The 20,390-nt window shown below is 38.1% G+C and overlaps 1 protein-coding gene across 1 annotated transcript; it reads right to left on the bottom strand.

Annotated features, from left to right (window-relative positions):
• Positions 1 to 818: 818 nt before the first annotated feature.
• On the bottom strand, positions 819 to 20,178 carry LOC112954969 (septin-10-like). The gene is made up of 9 exons (XM_026048251.1): positions 20,030 to 20,178; positions 18,360 to 18,546; positions 12,846 to 13,007; positions 10,625 to 10,721; positions 9,893 to 10,061; positions 7,424 to 7,489; positions 4,593 to 4,725; positions 2,754 to 2,941; positions 819 to 1,612 (listed from the first exon to the last, which is right to left on the bottom strand). Exons 1-9 carry the CDS (start codon positions 20,107 to 20,109, stop codon positions 1,603 to 1,605), a joined length of 1,092 nt encoding a protein of 363 aa, XP_025904036.1. The 5' UTR covers positions 20,110 to 20,178; the 3' UTR covers positions 819 to 1,602.
• Between the last annotated feature and the right edge of the window lie 212 nt (positions 20,179 to 20,390).

The raw sequence follows: 20,390 nt of genomic DNA, 5'->3' as shown, positions 1-20,390 counted from the left end.
TCTCTATGCAATTTCATAACGCAACTGTAAACACGGTTCTGCTGCCAAACATGTTGGCAAAAAATGCAATACTGTCAATTGTAGGAGATGAAGATAAAAATATTAATGCACCCTGGCCTTGTCTTCTCATGGCAACGTTATTTAAAGGCACAGTCACAAATGAGTTTACAAAATACATGACGGAAGGTACCGCATAAACAACAAAGAGACATTAAAAAATTGTCTTGAAAACATTTTATCTGCAGAATAAACCCCTCAGAAGTGCTCGGTTAAAAAACACAGAGCTTTTTAAATTAACTACAGTGAGGCACAYGAGCTCTGATTTACAGCCACTATTAATTCTTACTGTTGAGGAGATATTTTCAGTTGTTTGTTCATCATTCTTCGAGCTCCATTTGACGGCTGGGCTGTGATGTGCACTTGCATGCCCGGCCAGCACCTGCGGGGTGGGAGGCACAGCCATATGTGCAAAGTAACTACAGCAATTCCCATCCCCACAGCCAACGCTCTGACACTTGAATGAGTTGTCATTCCAAGAGAAAAACCCTGTCTCTCCCAGGTCATTTTGTGCTACAACTGGATTAGCAAACTCCATCTAACCCTCCCCTGTCCCAAACGCCCTAGGCAGCTACCTGCACCAGTAACAAGAGAGAGAGCTGTTACAAATAACATTCACTTACACTTTCTAATTTAGCATGAATGCTTATTCTGTTTTTAATTGTGAAGGTAGGACATGAGGAAGAACAACAGAAACAGGTAAAGCCACYGTGTCTTATTTCTCTCAAGTTAATATTTTATTTAAAAGCAGTCATACAAAACAAATTCAGAGAACTACACCTTTTATAGAATGTTTTTACTTACTTTACTTTTACTTAACTATTTTAACTATTAAAAATACAGGAACTATTTTAAATTTGCTTTAACCTGAATCTCTTGAAGATAATGCTTTTTGTAAAACTTAGCCTCTTGATGTGACCACAAAGTCACAAGCAGTAAGTTGTAGATATTTTCCAAACTGAACTAGCAATGTCAGATAAACTATCATGTAATACAGCATCACTGCAAAAATATCTGATCAGTTTTCATTAGGAAGATTATATCCAAAAATTAGGACAGTGCTTGTTTATAAGGTTACAAATAAATCCTTGTCAGCAAAATCAGTAAGTGGTTGAATTACATTAAATACTATTTAGTAGATTAACATACCGTGTCATATAAAAATAACTCTTTAGAAAAGTTATATTAGATATATATTCACTGGATACTTCTTACTATAGAATTCATATTATGAGTGAAACAGTTTATGGCACGGACATTTTCTTTGGTAAAATGCATAAAAAAGGAATATAATTTGGCCACATACATGTAAAGCAAGTGCCTAACAGTTATATAATAGAAAGTCCATGAAGATGCATTAATGGGACAGTAATCACAGCACCACATGCACAYGTACTTAAAATTTCTTCTCCTGCAGCCTGCAGATATAACAGACATTTTCCAAATTCTTTCAGTAAAAAACAGTACTTCCTTTCCCTTCACAAGCCCGCTGAATCTTATCATCCTTAGAGAAATTATCAACATTTGTTTCTTCTGTCATCAGTATTACATAAAGCTGGAAATGAAAAACAAAAACAAAAYATATTAACTACAACATACTCTGAAGAAATAAAGCTAAAGCAGAGGAAATAAATCTAAAAGTCCTCTAAAACTGAAGGTCACTGTGCTATGACTATCATTACTAAGGGTTACACTTTCACGTATGAACCTTTATTAAGGGTTCTAAGAAAAGGAACTTAGTATCACCTCCTGAAACACAACAAGTTTTAGTAAGCCCACAAGATGGTCTGCTACCACACACCCCCAAAAACCTCACATCTGACTTCACGGCATTTGTGAAATATGTGCACATGTGTAGCTTATAAAATTTTTCACTTTTAAGCAGTTGTGCTTAATTTCTGCATCAAAAATCTGCTTTCAGCTGCAGTAAGCCATTAATCAAGAAAATATTATCTCTCGTGAAGTTGTAATCTACCAAAAATGGAAAATATTTGCTTCTTTTCTTGTTTTATTTACTTTTTCCTTTTCATTCAACTCAATAACTGTATGGGAGAAAAATGGACATTTATTCTGAAGACTACTTTTAAACATATTTCTAAAATTTTACCATTAACTAAACCTTTTCTTTGGGGGGAAAAGCGGGGAAAAAAAAGTTATATTGAGGATGGACATCAGTCATATTCACTATTCAGTGCAATTCTAAAGGCAATTTTACCAATCCCTCCTCTCAAAACTCTGTAATAGGAAGATATAACTATGGTTATAGGACAGCAGCAGATTGTTTCAGGAAACTAATATATCCTACATTCAGGAGTTGAGTACTGCATTCAAACACTATTTCTGGATTTCCCTGGGTGAGTTCCTCTCCCTCTCTAACTTCTCCCTCTCACTCTGGTCATGCACTTTCACAATTTCTTCATCTCTGACATCAAAGCAGAGGAGTTCAAGTCGGAAACCTTGGTCCCTTCATGGAAAAAGAAAAAATGTTCATAGAACACACAGCAATTATTAAATTAAATTAAATTTTAGAACCAGTGATTCAAGTATGATGATATTTTTTCACCTACTTCTCCCCTTTTATCACATAACAGAATATAAACACTTTTACATCTTTTCTAGAAGTCACTAAAATGCATGTTTTAAAAGTGAAGCAAGATTCTTTTGCTGGTACCCCGATGCCCAGCATGAGCACTTACTTCTTGCGGTCTTTGTCTTTCTTCAAACTCATCGGTGTAGAGAGCAACGTTTGTGTTTGCAGTAATTCAGCAGCAGCTTTCTTCTTAATAAACGAAGCCATTTCATCTTCCAGAGATCTTCTGTTTCTCTCTAGTTTCAGTCTCTCTTCTTGGTGCAGTCGCCTAAGTTGTTCAAATCTAGCTTGTATCTGTTGAGAGAAAGCACAGAAAGTGCATTTCCAGCTACTTACACAAGGTGGTGATACCACAATGTAAAAACACTAAGATTAAAAGCAGTAACAGCTACCGAACTTGGGTTAAAAGTTACAGGAAACGGCAGTTATGAAGACTAAAAAAGAGCAATCCATAAAAACAACCAATTATAAAATGATAATCTTCATTTTGGAGGCCAGGCTACTTCACATAAAGCAAAGGTGGAAACCGTGGAAATCACTAAGTGAGTTATTAGATTTACTACGGGATATATGTTCATCAGAACRAAAATAAACAGTCCTCCAGAAAGAAATGATTATCAATGAAGTGATTAAAGCTCACAGAAATCACCTGATATAAATGACAGGCAGAAGATACTGAGGAGTATTGCAAGCCCTGCATAACACTCAAGTGAACCTACTCTGAACATGGGCAATTACTCTTCTTATTAGATATCCCCACAGTGACAAGGACTGGATCTGCTTTCATTCTCCAGTCAACTCAACAGATCTAGAAAAATAATCATTAAACCCTCTTCACATTTAAAACATGCATCCACACACCTCACAGAACACTTACAACATTGCTGGGAGACCGAGGTACAGAAATGGATGATAATAAATATATACAGTTCTCCCATTCTAACTAACCCAGTGTCTGAATATAAATATGCACGACCATGTTAAAGTCTGGCARGAAGTAGATGTGAAAATCCTGCTTTGCCAGTCAAGCTTGATAGGACCAAATCTTCAACAACAGATTCAGGATATGTTCCACATTGCCTGGTATTTGACATATTTTCTTATTAAACATGAATTCAGAAGGTGCAGCATGGTGGGATTTTTCACTGGCTGCTAAAACGCATAGGCTGTTTGGGAAYAAGTAAGATTAAGAAAGAAATCATTCAACCTCTCAGCACGAGAGCTGCACCTTGTATTAAGGAACTGAAGCTGCAGTCACACAAGGGTACATGCCCCACTGTCCCATCCACCACTGCCTTCCAACACTGAATCCTTCTTCACTCTGYAGGTGAGAAGGGCATCAATCCCTCATGAGATGAGGGATAGAAGAAGGGAAATCTCAGACAGTAGATGTCATGGTGCTTTTTTCTTTTTTAACCCTCAACACAGAACTTAATCAGTACCATAACATACAAAGAAAAYTACAACTTTTTAATATTATAATAACTAGACCAGCTTAACCTGCAAACAATTGTAAAARTGCCCTTTTTAGGAGCCCCAGTACATAGCTGTTCTTCCAGCAGCCTTCCCCTACTGTGCCTACACACTGCCTACCTACTGTGCAGACATGCTCTACCAGTGGCTTTTAGCCTACTGAGAAAAAGAAGACTAAGAAAAACACAACTTTGCAACTTACCCCTCTCCTGTGACCCCAGTTTTTTCCCCATCCACCACATTTTCCCATCTATCCACCACCCCTTTAGAGCACAAGCTCCCTCCTTCCAGAAGAGGATTACTTGTTTGCATCTAGCATTGCATAATCCACCTCCTCTTGACTCTACGCACTACTGCCATTTAAATATTAGGAAATCATAAATCTTGGCTCGCTGTGATTCTCCAAAGCRCTCAACTTAAGTGTTCCAGCTCTCAGGGCACCAACTCCAGACAGACAGGAATAAACGCTTACTTCTTGCTCTGCTTCTTTCAATATTGTTTCTTTTTCCTTCACTCTCTGCACAAACACTTGTCTCATCTCCTCCTCCTTCCTCTGCATCTCCACGTAGAACTCGTGCCTCTTCGCCTCATAGGCCTCCTGTAGGCTGAAGTCCAAAAATGTAAACAAGGCTCCAGGACACTGCTTTGTTCAGTGTGGAAAACCCAATCTGGSGCACTCATTAAACAATTTATATTAACCAGAAATATACACATTGGGAATATAAACATCTACAGTTTCCTACATAAAAAAAAAAAGTTATAAACAAACCTAACCAGAAGAAGGATCTTATCTTTGTAAGTTTTGCTCAAGTAAACCACCCCGAATAATATTATTTAAAATATCAGCTCCCAAGAAATCTACATTTCTAACCATAGCATTGTAGAAATCTCAGCTTCTAAAATTCAGAGTTACAACTTTCTGCCTCCAACATGGGTAACCTTTTGCTTCAAGTTACTTGTTAACAAGACAATTAAATTGCCAGAAAAATCCCCAAGAACTTCCACATTGTGAAATCCCTGAACTTAAAATACAATGTTAAAAAAGTATCTGAGCATTAACACAACTAACACATCGATTGTTTCCATATGAAAAAGCAAAGAATGAGACCTTTAAAATACATACRCCAGTTCTTCCATAATCACAGAATCTAAACATGGCAGAGTTGCATAAATATATAACAAATACCATTTCCTAAATAGTTCCATATTTCAAAGATGGACTTACTTTCCAGCATTAGTCAAAAACCCCAAGACTGCTTGTTTCCTTCAGAATGCCCTCTCATAAATCCAAAGTACTCCATACTTACCATATCTATATTTGGGGCTATGTATATGTAAATTAATCGAGGTCACTGAGCCAACATCTGGCAGCATATCAAAATGGCAAGTAATTAAAAAATACCTTTATTTGTAAGTCTGTGCCTCTGTTCACATTCCTTTTTTAAAAAAGGATACTCTTCATTTCAATATGCAAGGTACTTGTTTTCCTTCAAAAAAATCATGCTGGAAATTGAAGAATTTTCATATCAAAGCTACCTAACAAATTGACAGATATTGATAATTTATTCAAATATTTCTTGTTATTGTTACCACTGCTACCCCTGCAAAGCTGTTAGAAAAAGCTCTAGTTTTCTTTCTTACTTAGTTTTACTCTAAACTTCTTACTCTAGTTTTCTTTCTGACTTTTTAAGTCAGAAGCTTTCACAGGAACAGAATTGGTGGATCAGGACCAACCAATGGTTATAATTTAGAAAAACAAAAGAAATTTGTTCAGTATCTTCTAGGAAATAACGCTTACAAAAGGACTGAGATAATAGCAGTGTTCACCCCTTATTCTGGGGCTATTTCTGGTCCCCTTCTTCCCATTTCCATTTCCCAGATGCTGACTAGCTATCCTTCTAGCTATCACCCTTGCTCAGCTACCTCATGCCTTCCACTCTGATGCAAAAACTATGCAGTAAATATTTTAAATTGTAATGGATTTTAAATGTATTTAGATATACTTAAAATGGAAATTAAAATATCTTATGAACATACATACATGCACACTCACATACCTCCACACACTTTCATACCGATTTTTAAAGTGTTATCTTTAACTGTTTCTATTAACTTTATAAACAGAAAAAATATGGAACAGAGCATGCAAAAGCTTCATGATTTCAGTAAACAGTAAGGTGATTTTTTTTTCTCTCTTAATTGAATTCTCTCTAATTGAATTATTGTCATAATTCAATTTATGACAAAATTTCCCAATTTTAAAGTTACTCATTTTTATTCAAAATAAAATCTAAAAAGAGAGAAGAATTATCTTGAAATTTCTTTAACTTAAAATTTTGCAAGATTTCAAGGTCAGAGCCCCTTTCCTGTCCTATCTTACTGGAGCCAGACATCATGGTTAAACAAGCTCAGAAGACCAATCTACTTCATGAGCTCTGAGCTGAATTTGCTCAAGCCTTGCATTCTAACTATCAGGTGAAGTGAGGGTAAGTTTTCAGACAGGTATATTTAGTCACATTACCTTTAAGTTTAAGCAGCATATGCACAACAGCAAGGCTTTGTAGCACAGGCTTTTCAGGTGCTGGCAGCCTCCCTACACACATTTTCAGCCCCTGTGACTGCTAATATGCTGCTAAAGCCAATGCTAGGCTAGGATAACACACTGCAATCCCACCTGCTTTTCATTTTAGGGACACCTTTAGACTCAGGCTAAGCCAGTTTATCAGGATGAAGTAACAATGGGCCCGTTTTGAAATTACTATCAGATTAACATTTCAGACACTGAATTTACTAAGTAATCAGACTTCATGTATAGAGAAGAAAAAAAAAATTATTTACTTTTTTTCTCTCCCCTCCCCTGCACTGAAATGTTTTGAAAATCATGGGAAAGAAGAAACCACACATTTTACCTTTAAAATTTGCATATCAGCACCATAATAATCTGAAGATCCTTCCATTTCAAGAGGGGGCAGTTTACTGTTGATGAGAATTTAGGCTGACACTATCCTTTCAACATAACTGCATATACTGCAAACAGTGGAAGACTTTTTACTTCTCCCAAGGCCGGTTTCACTGCTCTTTGCTCAGCACATCAAGAAAGACAAGTTTACAGGGACTCTCACTCTCTGTGTTGGGTCCCTAGAACTCTATACTCTGTACTACTCCATTTGCAAAACTAAAAAGTTAAAAGATTTAAGGTAATTTACTCCTACAGAGGTTCTGAAGTAAGGGGGAGAAGGGATTTTGAGGAAAGCTTACACCTTACTAATCTATCACGTACCTCACAGCAGCACTAGCACCTACCTTTCTAGAGAAGCATAGCTGTGACAAACGGTTTTCCTATCTGTGTGAGATTTAGGACATGGATGCCTAAAAACAAAGACGCAAATCAAACAAGTTCTGTTCATAAATTAAATCCCTGGTTTAACTGAATTCAACTCTCACAGGAAGGCAATGTTGCATATTGGGGGCAATTTGGTTTGTACCATTAGAATTCACCAAGACAGATACTTGAACATCATTTCTTAGCTTGTTTACTTAAAAACGAAATCTGAAAATTTTGCATAACATTCCAAGATTACTTAAGGTATATCAGACCAAAAAAAAAGGATAATTTAATCGGTGACAGGTATTTTTAGCATAGTTTTTAATTCCTTGACTCAGTGGCCTTCCAAATTTGCTATATAGGACACTTAGGATGTGGCAGATCCAAATAGATGCCACTTTTCCCCTAAAGATTTGGAAAAGAGGCAATTTGGATGGGGTTCAGTCTTACTATAAGGAGCTTAAAATATTTGGCTCAAAGGCAAAAGTTATACTTGGTCAAATGGTCTTCATTCCTAAATTGACCTGTTAAGGAAAAGTTTTAATACTCTTTTAAATATGCTAGTTTCCGTTCTTAGGGCAGCTACAGTTATATCAGTCTTCCTCTACACRTCAGCGTACTGATGTTCCTGAATTCTTCCTGTTTTCCTTCATMGTACAGGCTGAAGAATAAACATGTTTTTTTTCCTGAGAACTGCAAGGTCTGAATACACAATTTTGGGGAAAAATTAAAGCACAGAGTGATAGCCACAACTGGGTGCATTCTGTACCAGTTCAAATAACTGAGAAGTTTATGATGAGCAAATCATGATTATGAACCCAGAGAAATAGGTAGAAAATGATTAACATCAGAGAATCCAAATGAAGAAGTATACACATAAATATTAATCTTCGCCTATTTTCAACAGACCCTGGCCCTTCAGTTTTCTTCTTTCTAGGGAAGAATGTTTTCTTCAGTAATAAAAGAGATTAGATTTAAAAAAATMAAAARTAAAAAAGGAYTTTCAAAATGTCCTACTGTAAAGCAGTAATAATCCTCTCTTCCTTTGCAAACATCTAAAGTTACTAGGCAAACTGAAGTTTGTTTTGACCTAGAGCCCTCTTGATGCCTAAATTCATATTCATCTGTGCCCCAAATTTTCTCATTCTGAGTATCTCATCAATTATCTCTTGCTGATACTGGCTTGGATCCAGGACTATTGCAATAATCTTTAATATCTTTTGGAAAATCCTACTACATGGCTTAACATGACTTCTTTAGTGGAAAAAAAAAATTTTGTACATTGTTTGTAAAAGGTATAAGAATGAGATTCATTATGTTTATAACCTCCCAAGAATTCAGATTATATTAATTATTACTATTACTCAGTTATCCAACATAACTATATATTTTTTWAAACAAAATCCCAATGTAAAGAAGGTGTTCTGAAGCAACAGGACATGGCACATGGTTTAGGAACATGGTTTAACAGGTATAGTGTTGAGAGGCTTATGGTTGGACTCAATGATGTCCAAGGTCTTTTCCAACCATAATGAATCTATGCCAACGCTTCTGTGCCAACAGAATTATTAGCGTTCATTTCTGTGGATGGCATTTTATGTTCTGGTAGTCTTGATCCAAAGAATGCAATACCCCAAAACTCTGCCTATGTCCTTACACCTTTTTAGCTGTACAATCTGTGCCCCTCCTGACTTGTGGGGAGTATCCTCACGGACCTTCCAAGTGTAGTAGCCTTAGGTACTTCTCGGTGATACATATTGACCGTCCTGCTTTAACAGCTGAAACAACCATGAAGTAGCTGGAAGAGAGTAGCTGGAATTCAGGAGGTTACAGAATTGGTAATAAAACATTACATGGCCAGATACAAAAATAGTAAATATCTCCTGCAGAAAGCAGCTTTATTACATGAAACCATTAAGTGTCTCTGTGCCTTTCCTTACTTTCCTTTTGAATTAACTTTCTGTACAGTCTAACAAGGCATTTCTTGATCTGAAAAGTCAAGTTAGACATTTGGCATTATGGCAGACAAGGTGGTAATTTAACAATGTAACCAAAGATTTGGTAAAAGTTTTTGCTTGGGATCCTTCTGAACTCTGACTCCAATTAAAAAAGTAAAAACAGCAAGCTAATATGTGATGAAAGTTATTAAAAGGCATAAAATATATGTTTCTAAAGAAGGTAAACATTCTCCATAATGAAAATTAAAATCCTTAGCTTTATTATAAAACAGTATTATTTTGGAAATATTAGTCTGTATGTCTTCAAAAGCAATGCTCTTATCTTGATGGACCAGTGTGCGGAGTATAGGYGAGTGAGTGGAAATACACTTACTCTGCTACAAAACCAATTCCTTCTCCCTGGAAAAACTCTTCTACGTATGAACTTTACCCCCTGYTGATAGAGGCAAATGTGAACTGAATGGATACTGAGGCATGGGAGTCCCTCACCTGACTGGTTTGCTCTCGGGGCTGGTGTCCCTGAAGCCCATCTCCTCCAGCCTGCAGCGCCTGTACAGCTCATAGTGCCGTGCGTGGGTCTGCTCCCTTAAGTCTTCCATGTTGGTGCAAATCAGCATCTCACGAAGCTTGACAAAGTCACAGTGGTTCTCATTTTCCACTGCTCAGTTAAAAGCAGGAGATTTGATTATTATGGGCAAGCAGCAAAACTAGGAAAATGCATTTTAAAAAGCACTGGATTTGCTTTATTTTGCTAACTGAATATACTTTCTGCAAAGAAAATAAACAACGGAATACTTATATTCAGCCTCATCTTAATATCTATATTCACATGTAAGCACTAAATTTAAGATTTTTTGAGTATGACCCAATATTTCATGATTTCCTGTTGAGTTGAATGATAAACTTCTTGGTTTTGGTTCTGCATTCTAACAATGAAAAAAAATCTTTAAAATTCAGTACCTTTAGCGCTACTTCTAGAATACTAACTTACCCAAGTATTGCACATGCCATTTCACAGCTTGATTCCAAAAGTGTTCTGATGAAGCTACCAGCTACCACACACCTCCAATATTAATTGTTAAATCCTTTAAACCGTTGATGCAAATACAAACAATGTGGCAGACTGGCAAATATACATCCTCCTTTTTAGTTTTGGTGATTTTTTTTATTTAAGGAAGAAGTTAATTCTCATTAAAAAAAAAAAAGAGAGAATTCCTTTACCTTGCACGATGCCCCAAGGGTACTGACGAGCTTTCACCATTTTGTTTCCAACCTTCACCTCTTCTGTACTCCCTACTACAGCAAATGGTAAATGTCCCTGAAAAAGTTACACCCATAGAGTTTTCTCTCTTAGCATTCTTACATAAGAGTAGCAAATCTTATGGTTGAAAAACTGGAGGAAGAAAAACATCTTTCAGGAAAGTTCAAAGATTGTAGCAATAAAGCAGTCTCAAGCTGGAAAAAAAACCATACAAATAGATGAGTAGCTAATCAAGCTACTGATAGAGAAGTCAAACTTCCATGCAAAGCTGGACCGAGTGGATGAGACAGCAAATGCTGTGCTGTGATTCACAGGGACAGGGACAGGCTGCAGAAATGGGCTGGCAGGAACCTCACCAWGTTCAGCAAAGGGAAATGCCAAGTCCTGCATCCAAGGAAGGATAATTCCATGCTCCAGTCCCGGCTGAGGCCAACCTGCTGGAMTCCAGCTTTGCAGAAAGGCCCTGACTGTCTYGATGGACAGCAAGTTGAGCACGACCCAGCAATGTGCTGCTGTGGCAAAGGCAGCCAGCAGCATCCAGGATGAACTGGGAAGAGCCAAGAGCAGGTTGAGGGCAGTGATCCTTCCCCTCTGGAAGGATGTCTGGAAGAGTTGGGTCCAGTTCTGGGCTCCCCAGGTCAAGGGACATATGGACACTCTGGAACAAATCTAGCAGAGGACCTCAAGAAAACTAAGGAAGTGGAATATCTCAAATATGGCAAGAGCCTGAGAGGACTGGGACTGTCTCTCCTAGAAACAGTGCTATGGAGAGTGTACAGGGGAGAAAAGGTATCTGTACACAAGTACTTGATGGGGAAAGTGAAAATCACAGAGTCGAACTGTTCTCAGTGGGGCCCAGGGAAAGACAAGAGGCATCAGGCACATACCGAAATACAGCGAATTCCATTTAAGCATAAGAACTTTTTACTGGGAGGGTGGTCAGACACTGGAACAGGCTGCCCAGAGAGGCTGCTGAGTCTCCCTCCTTGGAGACAGTCAGCACCTGTCTGGACATGGTCTGGGCAGCCTGCTCTTGGTGACCCTTATTGAGCAAGGTGGGTTCAACTAGGTGACCTCCATAGGTCCCTCCAACCTTATTCTGTGATTTGGTGAAGTCCCAGCCTGTCAAGAGTGTGAGAAGGGCCCTCATCATGCTCTGAATGGAAAAGGTTGGTAAATAAACTCTAGAACTTGTGTGACCAAAGCTAAAGGCACCAGTAAGGGCCATGACACAACCACAGGCACTGCCACTGGTAGTGGGGGCTGTAAAGTGGCCAGAAATACAACCTGGGTACTGCCTGGCTGACACACAACTACCGTCCAAAGAGAAAATACCATCAACTGGAAAAGAAATCATTAGATTTGGCCAAGTTGCAGGAAAAAAAAAAAAGAAAAAGAAAAAAATAAAAGAACACTTTCTCACAGTAACAGACTACCCACAAGTGACAGAGAGGCTTGGATTGCAGGTCCCTGTACATCTGCACCCCAGGTCCTTCTCCCTGCTTTGAAACTGAAGATGAGAACACACGCACACAGACGTGTGTGCAATTCAAGCAGCGTGCTCAGGAGGAAGGCGAGTAGCTTCACAAGCCTGGTTGAAGCTGACAGATACTGCTGAGGCAATCTGGATGCAAAACAGTTCTTTAAAAAACAACAATAATATGAGAATGGTATCTCACTTTTTATCCCTGAAGAAAATCTGGAAAGAAAGTAACAAAGGAAAAAGCAGATGAAAAAAAAGACTCACCATCATTAAAAAATAGATAAGTGAAAAACAGAGAAATGAGTGACATGAATATCTTCCCTAACAGATGTAAGGTAGTCTTCWCTAAGGAAAAGAGCAAAGTCAACCTGTCTGTCTGTATTAAGAATTATACATTGATTAACCAGAAGTTAAAATAATTTGAGTGGGATCTTTACTTTTCTGTTGTAAGGCAAAAAAATRAGAAAATTTTCCTAAAATGTGAAAGATCAACAGCAGAGGGATACGAGGACTCATGAGGAAGGAACATAAGAACAAATGAGCTTTTCCTCAAGCATAAGGACCGAGAAAAACAAACAGGCAGCTTGTTACAAATGCAAAACCATAAGCCTCAAAATCATCATGAAAGAGCAGACAGAACTTTGCAATAAGGATGGTGCTTCAGAACAAAAATATGAATGCTGTAGCCATTTACTCACATTCATGATGGCATTGATTTTAGAAACGGTTTCATCGTCKGTTGGAAACTGGTAGATCTGGACACCATTAGTAACCAGTTCACTCATGAGTTTGACCTTGAACCTCTGCAGCTCCGTTTTAGAAATGCTGTCTGCTTTGCCTATGATGGGTATAATGTTCACCTGTTAATGACAGAAATCCAGGACACGTGTGAGGCTTCGGTATCGAGGTGGCAGTTGATGCATTAAAGTGTTTGGCAAGAAGCTCTTTAGAACTTCCTCTTCGGTTGATAACTGATGGGTTTCATAAGCAATCCAAGAAACTTCGCACTCCCTGCACCCTCTGTTCACTGGCATCACTGGCACAAAGCAACGCCRCACGGTTTAGTGAACTTGCTCAGAATTAACCGCTCTGGAAAAAAAAGAAGGTCTCACACAGGGAGTAGTCCAAGCAAAGAGCAGCAGCACCTATTTACTAACTAAATGCCCCCAAACACTATGTTTAACAGGGTTMTAAATATATTTGCTTTATAGATTTGGGGGATGTGGTTCAGGTTCTAAGTGAAAATCAGTGGTTTAAACACACAAGCCAAAGCAAGCTGCAAGCACCACCAGCTTAGCCACTAAACCTCTTCTTGGCTTCCTTTCAGCTGTAACATCTTCCTCATCTCACCACTCTTCCCCACAGCTCTTAGCCTAGACACCAGCACAGSAGTGTGTTTCACTCCCACCTGCGTGTACCATGCAGGAATGACGAAGACTCAAGCATCTTCCTCACCAGTTTTTACCCTAAATATTCAGAATGCAAATTCAATCCTACTACAGCAAGTTGCAGTGATGACAATAAACAATAAAATTATCATTTTTAATTATACTCTGGCATCTCCTGCCTTTCTATCATCACTCCAAGATACACAACTTTCATTTCAAAGAATTAGTGGCCAAATATYTTAGCAGGTTTAACGCCACAAACAACTCTTCCAGATTTCAAGAGACACTTTTTTCCAGACTTCTTTGATGATAAATGCAAAAAGGAAAGCAAAACCAACCAAAACCCACCACGTGCACATTCCGTTTATTCTTCTGAGTATTCTGTCTGAGCATAAAAACCCAGTCATGGAATCTCACTAACTGATTTTTGTAAACAAACACAGTATGAAGATTCTTCCCAAAACACTAAACCACGTCTCAAGAGAAAAAAAAAAAAGTTTTAGCACAATAGGCACCAAGTCCCTCACAGAACTAATAAGTCTCTTGGCAAGGTAACTACTTATGCTGACAAATACTTGCAAGATAGATCATAGTCTATCATATCAATATTTCAGGAATATTTAATGAAAACTAAGTTTGTGCCTCCATAACAATGGTTCYATGCAAAAGCCATGATGTTATGGTTGAATAAATATTCTATCAAATTTGATAACATTAAAATGAAACAAACCTTTTTTTTTTTTTTTTTAATGAAAAGCACCTAATCCTCAAAATTCTTTTATTTTCCCCACCCCATGGCTCTTTCTGCCCCAATTTCTTCCAGTGCAGATATCTTGCTTAAAATTAAAAAGCCCAATCCAGGCAAACGAACTGCAAGATTTTGTAAGTTTTTAAAGTATATGTTCTATCTGTAATTTAGGTTTTCCACGGTACAGCTTTAAATCTGGACGCACAACAGAGCCCTCAGACATAAATTAACCTTCGCTCTGTCTTAGGACGTCAACACAGAAGTTTCCTAAACAATAATTAACTGGAAAAGCACTTGCACAGTGAATAATAGAAAAACTACTCAGGAGACAAGTAAAAAAGAAAAACAAAATCACCATGAACCGCTTATAGCTCTTTAAGACTGATGCAAAATAAACCATTTTACTAAAATCTGAAAGCAATACTCCTCTGGTTTTAGAAGCAAAAGTTATATCTAAGTTTAAAGWTTGCTTAATTTTTTAAACAACATTTATTTCTGCTTGTAACAGCTAAGATTTATTCAAAGAGCGTTATCTCAGTACTTCCATCCAAGAACGTTTGTATCCACAAGGGAATGCAACCCATTCTGGGCCACAGGGAGATGTGAAAACAACACAAGAGAGGCACAGCAACCTTCCTGCAGGTTAGGTGTCCATACATCCAACCCCTCCACAGAATCCTAGAACGGTTGAGGTTGGAAGGGACCTCTGGAGATCATCCAGTCTAACCCCCTGCTCCAGCAGGGACACCTAGAGCATGGGGCACAGGGCGGCATCCAGGTGGGTTTGGAGACCTCCAGAGAAGGAGACTCCACAGCCTCCCTGGGCAGCCTGTGCCAGGGCTCTGTCACCCTCACAGGGAAGAAGTTCTTCCTCATATGGAGATGGAACTGCCTTCAATTTGTACCCATTGCCCCTGGTCCTGTCACTGGCCACCACCAAGAAGAGTTTGGTCCCTTCCTCCCTACATTCTCCCCTCAGGTACTTGTACATATTGATCAGATCCCCTCTCAATCCCAGTGCTCCCCCCTTTGAAACCAGCGGACTCTTCACAACCTCATCTTCAGCTAACACTTTTCACTGCTACAAAACTGAATTTTGCTACAAAACTGAATYTTGCTACAAAACTGCACGCCATGATTACAGAACCACTTTAATCCTATATAAAAACACTCTCGCAACAAAAGCAACAGCCTTGCCCTTTCTCTTTCCCATAGCTGCTCTTTTACAGGTAGAGCTAAGTTTGTGCAACAGAGTAGGGACAGAGATTACTTGAACAGATCCCTAACCACACAAATATCTTCAGGGTTTAGTTTAAATAGGTTCCCATATCAAGAGAACTAACTGGTTGCCCAAAACACTTGAACACACACACACACACACAAGGGGAAGAAACAGCTGAGGCTGCCCCATCCACTAGCAGTACAGAAACACGCTTCATTAAAATGACCACACAAAAATCACCAAGACAAACCTTACACTTTATCCATGCACACTATTCTACTGTGTGCAACACCAAATCTAGCCCTCTGAYCAGCCTGCTATCTGAAATGTAATGTATCATTATTTTCCCGGCAAGTAGAAACCATATTATTACTCTGAATTAAGGTTTACATATCACATCTTACAGTAAAGCATAAGGAGGCAGCAGATGTTTTGGTATTAGAGAAGGAAAAATACACTTGGAATTATGCCTGGTCGATAATTTGCAGGGTAGTTTAAGTATATTTATAGGCATCTGTGTATTAAGATTTCCACTAAGCTCTCAAGTACATAATCTTCTGTTTGAATAATATTTTGGTGGAATGATTCCCTCCAAATTCCTTATTTTCATGCATTAAATACAAATCAGGACAAGAATTTCCAAAGACTAYGCATGAAGAAGAAAACCCAAAACCCCACAAGATACACTCACCTGGTTTCCTGACTTTTTAGTGATCTGTACATAATTCTGCAAGAGTAACCCAAAAACACTAGTATGAATATTTGCTAGTTCATAACAAGAAAACATACAGAAGTGGATTTCCTTAATMCCTGGATGAAAACTGGCTGACCTCTACTGATCCCTAAGCAAAACTACTTTCCAGACCTAAGAAAAACTACTTTCCTGAGCAAAACTACTTCCCAGTGTCTGAAAGTTAGATGGCAAGCTGGTTAGTCTTTAAATTTATAAGCAACGGGAAAAAATGAATTGCTCTCAGAGATGTTTGTTTCTCTCCAGTGACTAGAAACAGAATACAGGATGAGCTCACCCTATTCCAAGTATCCTCTTTACCTCTGATCTTCGTAATCTGGCYCTGTTTTGCAGCAAATAGACATGACAAATGCACAGTACACAGCACACACTGCAGCTGATTTAGGAAGCAGATACTGAAGACAACAYCTGATGCAGATTTATACCCTTGATATAAGCTTACTGCTGCAGCACCTTCTCTTTAGGGAATACTGCACTCAGTGAATTAGCCAAGATAATTTCCCATCCTGGAAGGACCACCGGGAGAATACTGTAATTAAAGCATCACACACACATTCCATAATTAGACAGAAAACAAACTAGAGTAAATACATATACACTCATTTTTGTGTATATATATATATGTGTGTATATATACACACACACGGTATACATATGGGTATGATTGGTAGTAAGATTGAACACAGAATCCACTGCAACTGGAGAGAACAACAAAGTTACATGCCATTTATCTTCTTCCTGGGCGAAAGGAAAGCCCAAAATATTTAAAGGTGGCTAGAAACTGAACTTCCACACAGCAAAATTACTTTATTTTTATCCTGACGGAATGTCTGCTCTTTGGGATGCTGCGACTCACAGACCTATTTATTCCTGTTTTGGAAGAGACACACCACTCAGAGTTCAGTCTTCACTGAAAAGCTAAGGCAACCAAGAAACCAGCTTAGTGGTTTGCTACAACCTCCAGCTTCACAGCTCCCTTGGAGCGGCACAACACGCTCCAAGAGGCTGGCCCGTCGTCTCACATAAAGGTTCTTCAGCTGTCACACAGCCRATGACACAGTAGTTTCACCAACATTTTAGGCTGGCATAAACCAGCACCACAGCTGGAAGAAACCACCCTGCTCCTCCCTACCAGCCCCGCTGCTCCTGCCCCTGCTCGGTGCTATTGAGAGAGCTGGGAGCAGGGSACTGCTTGCAGCCGTGGCACCCTGCACACACAGTCACCAGCCACCTAAACCACAGGGACACCCAAGGTGCTCCGCAGCACAAAGGTGCAAGAGATGGCTCACCTGACACGCATCCTCAAGGAAAACCTCATGAACAAGGAAAATTTAGCAGGATTTAGCTCCACTAAAAAGTGAAGCTAAAAATTCAGTGGAGCTAAAAATTTAGCTCCACTAAAAGGCAGAGGAAATGGTAATGTATTTACCAGAGACATATTGAAGTTTTCAAATTTTTCAATATTTTAACAAATTAAACCCAAATGATATTGGTGGCATTAAAATGGGTTAAATATTTAGCTTCATCTATTTCACATAGCCTGATTTCACAAAAAAAAAAAAAAGAATTTGTTAAGTGCAAGCAATTACAGTTACTGAACACTGCTCTTTTAAAGCTTTCAAAACAAATTAAGTCATGAAGGTTAAAACACTGACTGAGCCTATCTTGGAGAAAGCCACACGGGGAGAATTATTTTTCTTCACGGCACTTGCTTCTTCAGTTACTGTAATAAACTTCTTCATAGTGCTACTAAACTGTTTCATATCCAAACAAATCCTGCTGACTTCCAGCAGCCCCAAACATTTGATAGTGAACTAGAAATAAGCTTTATCAMGAAAAAAAACACCCTACAGCACACGTGGAGGCTATTCTATCTAATCACAGTAAGATATTTAATCACAGTAAGATTTTAAATGGTTTGCTACAAAAATTATATGCTTTTTTTTAACTTGATGTGTTGCTTTTTTTTTTTTTTTAATCCTTGTCTTAAAAGGGATGCATCTCCCTATCCTTTTAACTTCTAAATATACAGTTAGGATGTAGAAGCTGCAAGAGGCTTCAGAAAATATGACAAATTCTTTTGCCTTCATTTCAAAGTCTTACCTTGCTGTCAAGGCTTTTCATGGTTAACAAATCCAGAGTTTTAAGGGAATGGCCTGTAGGTGAAATGAAATAGAGGCAGACATGGATGCGGGTGTCATGGTAGCTGTGTAAGGAACGCTTAATTTTCAGCTCTTCCTGGAGATAGGCTTCAAAYTGTGCATCAATATAATCCACTATTGGCTGATAGCTGGAAGAAATGAAATACATTTCAGTGGCCAGAGATTAGCTATTCCCGAATAGAGCAAGACTTGGAAGGAAATTCCTGCCTTGCTGTTTTGTGGATTTTTGCTTATATTCCAACAGAATGCTCAACTATCTAAGTAGCAGAAAAGAAAATTAAATGTACTGAATAATCTTAWTTTCTCAGATGCTCCTTGAAGAACAAGAACCACGTAGTCACTAAAACATTCCCTAGTTACTGTCAGTGAAAAAGCTCTGTATAATTACCTATGCTTATTACTGATCTTCCCAATCAATGTTTTATAAACTTCTGCARTCAAGCTGTGCAACTAAAGAACTCTTAGAAACACAAGAAAAGAAAATGTAATCACCACTGCCAAGAAATAGGACTTCTTATGTTTTCTGAAAATAAATACTGTACACGAGAGAGCTCTTAACCAATAAACACATTGAAAAGGAAGAACACAAGAGAAGAATGAGAATCTGATTTGCAATGTAAGCGCAGTTTAAGTATTCTTTATCTTGCTTAAAAACAGATTGTAATCTGTTATCAATAAGAAAGTGTTGCTGGCTGTATAAACAGCAGGCCCTTACTGTTCTGCTGTTACACAAAATTTATAAATGAGAACAAAGGCAATGAAATCATAGAAGTAGTTGTTGCACACAAAACTAATASAGAAGGATTAAAGGATAACTCCTCACAATATAGAGTTTTACCACACATTAAAATCTCTGGCATCTGTATTAATATTTATTGACATCTTATTCATCAATCACAAGCAAAAGCTATTTTTCAGTTGTGTCACAAGCCATAGCTCTCCTGATAATCCTAAAATGACTCTCTAACCTTCATTTCTAACTGCCATCACTTTTGGTCTTTGTTTAACACTGAGGATTATAAAATTCCTTTAGAATTAAGGTGGAAGAAACACCACTCACTGAAAAGCAGTTCAACATCTTAAATCTTTGATTCATAAAAACAGAGACTCAAATGACAATAAGTTACACCATCTTTATCCTTCTACATTTTATTGAAGCTATTCAAAATGCAGAAGTTTTCAAAAATACACATGATCTTTCTACCAGCTTAAAGTCTTTAATATGTTCCACTTAATTTTTAAAAATCTCTGTAGATCTACTTTATACAATGTTTATATTTACGTTTGGCTGTTTTTAAAGTCCTTTATCGACCATATTCCTGTTTCCCCCACAMACCCCAAAAGAAATTCCAGTGACAATTACATGTTTTATTGACATATTTGTAAAAGCTTATAATATAAGTGAGGGGGCAAGGTTGAAAGTGATTTCTCCAATCACTTCCAAGATAAGCAAACCATGTCTGATCTGGCACCCTGAGAAAACATAGAACCAATTTAGAATATATTTTTAAAATTTACCACAAAATCCAAAGGGGAAAAAAAACAGCTTGCAGCTGCACTGTAACTGAAGACTAAAATCTTGCAATATCACAACAGTTACCCAACACTTACCTCTCTTCTTTGTTTATCTGGTCCCCAAATCCCACCGTGTTTACAATGGTTAGTTTCAAATGAACATTGCTTTCCTGCATGTCATATGTCCGGGCTCTAAGTCTTACATTTGGCTGAAAATGTGTTGACACAGGGTCATCAAAAGTGGTGTTAAACAAGCTGTCTATCAAGGTTGATTTCCCAGTTCCAGTTTCCCCTAAAATTAAAAAGAAAAAGAGGTAAGCAAGGGGTAAGCAAGTAACCGATAAACACAGAAATACCTTAGCATTGTCATCTTGGGCTTTAGGATTTTTTTGATCTAAAACTCTTTGTTATAGCAAAAATAATGTGTGTTTCATACAATAAAAATTGGGGGTACCTC

This window comes from Nothoprocta perdicaria, unplaced genomic scaffold, assembly GCF_003342845.1.
Source record: "Nothoprocta perdicaria isolate Ctin4 unplaced genomic scaffold, notPer1 scaffold_523, whole genome shotgun sequence".
In the NCBI taxonomy this organism is placed as follows: Eukaryota; Metazoa; Chordata; class Aves; order Tinamiformes; family Tinamidae; genus Nothoprocta; species Nothoprocta perdicaria.
Note: the sequence above shows the minus strand (reverse complement) of the source record. Positions and strands in the feature narration are given on the sequence as shown.